The 2772-nt window shown below is 42.5% G+C and overlaps 1 protein-coding gene across 1 annotated transcript; it reads right to left on the bottom strand.

Moving 5' to 3' along the window:
• Positions 1-492: 492 nt before the first annotated feature.
• LOC138666294 (endonuclease domain-containing 1 protein-like) lies at positions 493-2772 on the bottom strand. Its single transcript, XM_069754521.1, has 2 exons — positions 2710-2772; positions 493-1057 (listed from the first exon to the last, which is right to left on the bottom strand). The coding sequence occupies exons 1-2, from the start codon at positions 2770-2772 to the stop codon at positions 494-496; spliced, it is 627 nt and encodes a 208-aa protein (XP_069610622.1). The 3' UTR covers position 493.

Below are 2772 nucleotides of genomic sequence, written 5' to 3'. Positions count from 1 at the left end.
ATTCACTCTGTGGCTGCACTTGTTTTTTTCTGGAAGCCCCAAAGAGAACGAATGGAGCTGCGGTCAGACATTCCACCTGCCGCTGCATTTTAAAATAGGGATAAAAGTGTCCTGTCAGGGATAAAACTTCCTCATTCTTCCGATCGGTGCAGTTTCTAATGGTCGGACCTAAGCGATCACCTATCCTGTGGAGCCCATGGATCGGTGATAACTTGTTTTAACCAAGAACCCCATTAATGTAAACTATCGTGATTATACATCCCAGTTATAGGAGCGCACAGTAGATGTGCAGCAGCCGCCTGTGTTTTACAGCTGATGCTCCGCTATAGTGATAGATATTTGCATATAGCTGTAGGGTGGGCGCCTAGAGTTCATTCCCCTGGTGGGTCCCAGACACCACAGTCCGACCCTGCATATAATCATCAGTCAATAATTCCACAGATACAATATTGCAGCATATATCACATTATTTATTAACCCTTTGTTGCCCACTTTAACTACAATTATTGCTAAACAGTTTGACAGTAACTCCCAACAGGGATTTTAGTTGACTTTGAAGGCTGGCAATGCTGAGACCAGACTGGACCGTGTTGGCATTATTTGATGCCAATGATCCTTCAGCTCTGATTGGCTGATTGTTGTTGTTCAAGCAGCAGAAGGCGCTCCACACGTAGCTAGGAATATTGATTCTTTGCACCCCACTGACCGAAATCCAGTTGTTGCCTGGTACAACTCCGGTAATGACGAACATCTTTCCGCAAGTAGCGGCAATGCTTCTCACTTTCATTTCATTGTTTCTCCAAGCTCCACTGTTCAAGGCGCCATACATGGGGGCCACGTTGGTGAGGGTGTAGGTAGCTTTCTGTCCTGCTCCATCAGGATGGTCAGCATTTGGGTTAAGGTGGCCCTTGTGGTAGTTGCTTCCTGTATAGTCAGAGTTGATGGCTTGAGTTTGCTTAATGAGGTCAGCTGGGTTAGCTGAAAGACCAAGATTTCGGATTGCTGTTTCTGTTGCAGGCTGGAGAGTCATTTCTTTGGGAAGTCTGGTGTCCACCAACTGAAATAGGAAAATAGGAGCAGAATATCCAGTGATTTCTAAACATTACATTTCTCCTATTGCGTCAAGATAGAGACCAGTTGCCACATATAGTGGCTTCTTTCACACTCTGTATATCCTTGTCTCTTTTTCATAAATGATTCATGTATTTTATATACAGTTAAATCCATATATAGTTGGACATAGACAAAATTTTTCTAATTTTGGTTAGAGACATTACCACAATGTATTTTAAACAAAACAATTCAGATGCAGTTGAAGTTCAGACTTTCAGCTTTCATTTGAGGGTATCCACATTAAAATTGGATAAAGGGTTTAGAAGTTTCAACTCCTTAACATGTGCCACCCTGTTTCTAAAGGGACCAAAAGTAATTGGACACATTAAATAATTTAAGAAAAAAATGTTCATTTCTAGTACTTGGTTGAAAACCCTTTGTTGGTAATGACTGCCTGAAGTCTTGAACTCATGGACATCACCAGATGCTGTGTTTCCTCCTTTTTGATGCTCTTCTAGGCCTTCACTGCGGTGGTTTTCAGTTGCTGTTTGTTTGTGGGCCTTTCTGTCTGAAGTTTAGTTTTTAACAAGTGAAATGCTGCTCAATTGGGTTGAGATCAAGTGACTGACTTGGCCATTCAAGAATATTCCACTTCTTTGCTTTAATAAACTCCTGGGTTGCTTTGGCTTTATGTTTTGGTTCATTGTCCATCTGTAGTTTGGCTGCATTTGGCTGGATCTGAGCACACAGTATGTCTCTGAATACCTCAGAATTCATTTGGTTGCTTCTGTCCTGTGTCACATCATCAATAAACACTGGTGACCCAGTGCCACTGGCAGCCATGCATGCCCAAACCATCACACTGCCTCCGCCGTGTTTTACAGATGATGTGGTATGCTTTGGATCATGAGCTGTACCACGCCTTCACCATACTTTTCTCTTTCCATCATTCTGGTAGAGGTTGATCTTGGTTTCATCTGTCCAAAGAATGTTCTTCCAGAACTGTGCTGGCTTTTTTAGATGTTTTTTAGCAAAGTCCACTCTAGCCTTTTTCTTCTTGATGCTTAGGAGTGGCTTGCACCGTGCAGTGATCCCTCTGTATTTACTTTCATGCAGTCTTCTCTTTATGGTAGATTTGGATGTTGATACGCCGACCTCCTGGAGAGTGTTGTTCACTTGGTTGGCTGTTGTGAAGGGGTTTCTCTTCACCATGGAGATTATTCTGCGATCATCCACCACTGTTGCCTTCCGTGGGCGCCCAGGTCTTTTTGCATTGATGAGTTCACCAGTGCTTTCTTTCTCAGGATGTACCAAACTGTAGATGTTGCCACTCCTAATATTGTAGCAATTTCTCGGATGGGTTTTTTTTCAGTTTTCGCAGCTTAAGGATGGCTTGTTTCACCTGCATGGATAGCTCCTTTGACCGCATGTTTACTTCACAGAAAAACCTTCTAAATGCAAGCACCACACCTCAAATCAACTCCAGGCCTTTCATCTGCTTAATTGAGAATGACATAATGAAGGGATTGCCCACACCTGTCCATGAAATAGCCTTGGAGTCAAGTGTCCAATTACTTTTGATCCGTTTAAAAACAGGGTGGCACATGTTAAGGAGCTGAAACTCCTAAACCCTTCATCCAATTTTAATGCGGATACTCTCAAAGGAAAGCTGAAAGTCTGAACTTCAACTGCATCTGAATTGTTTTGTTTAAAATTCAT

This window comes from Ranitomeya imitator, chromosome 2 (assembly GCF_032444005.1).
Source record: "Ranitomeya imitator isolate aRanImi1 chromosome 2, aRanImi1.pri, whole genome shotgun sequence".
Classification (NCBI taxonomy): domain Eukaryota; kingdom Metazoa; phylum Chordata; class Amphibia; order Anura; family Dendrobatidae; genus Ranitomeya; species Ranitomeya imitator.
Note: the sequence above shows the minus strand (reverse complement) of the source record. Positions and strands in the feature narration are given on the sequence as shown.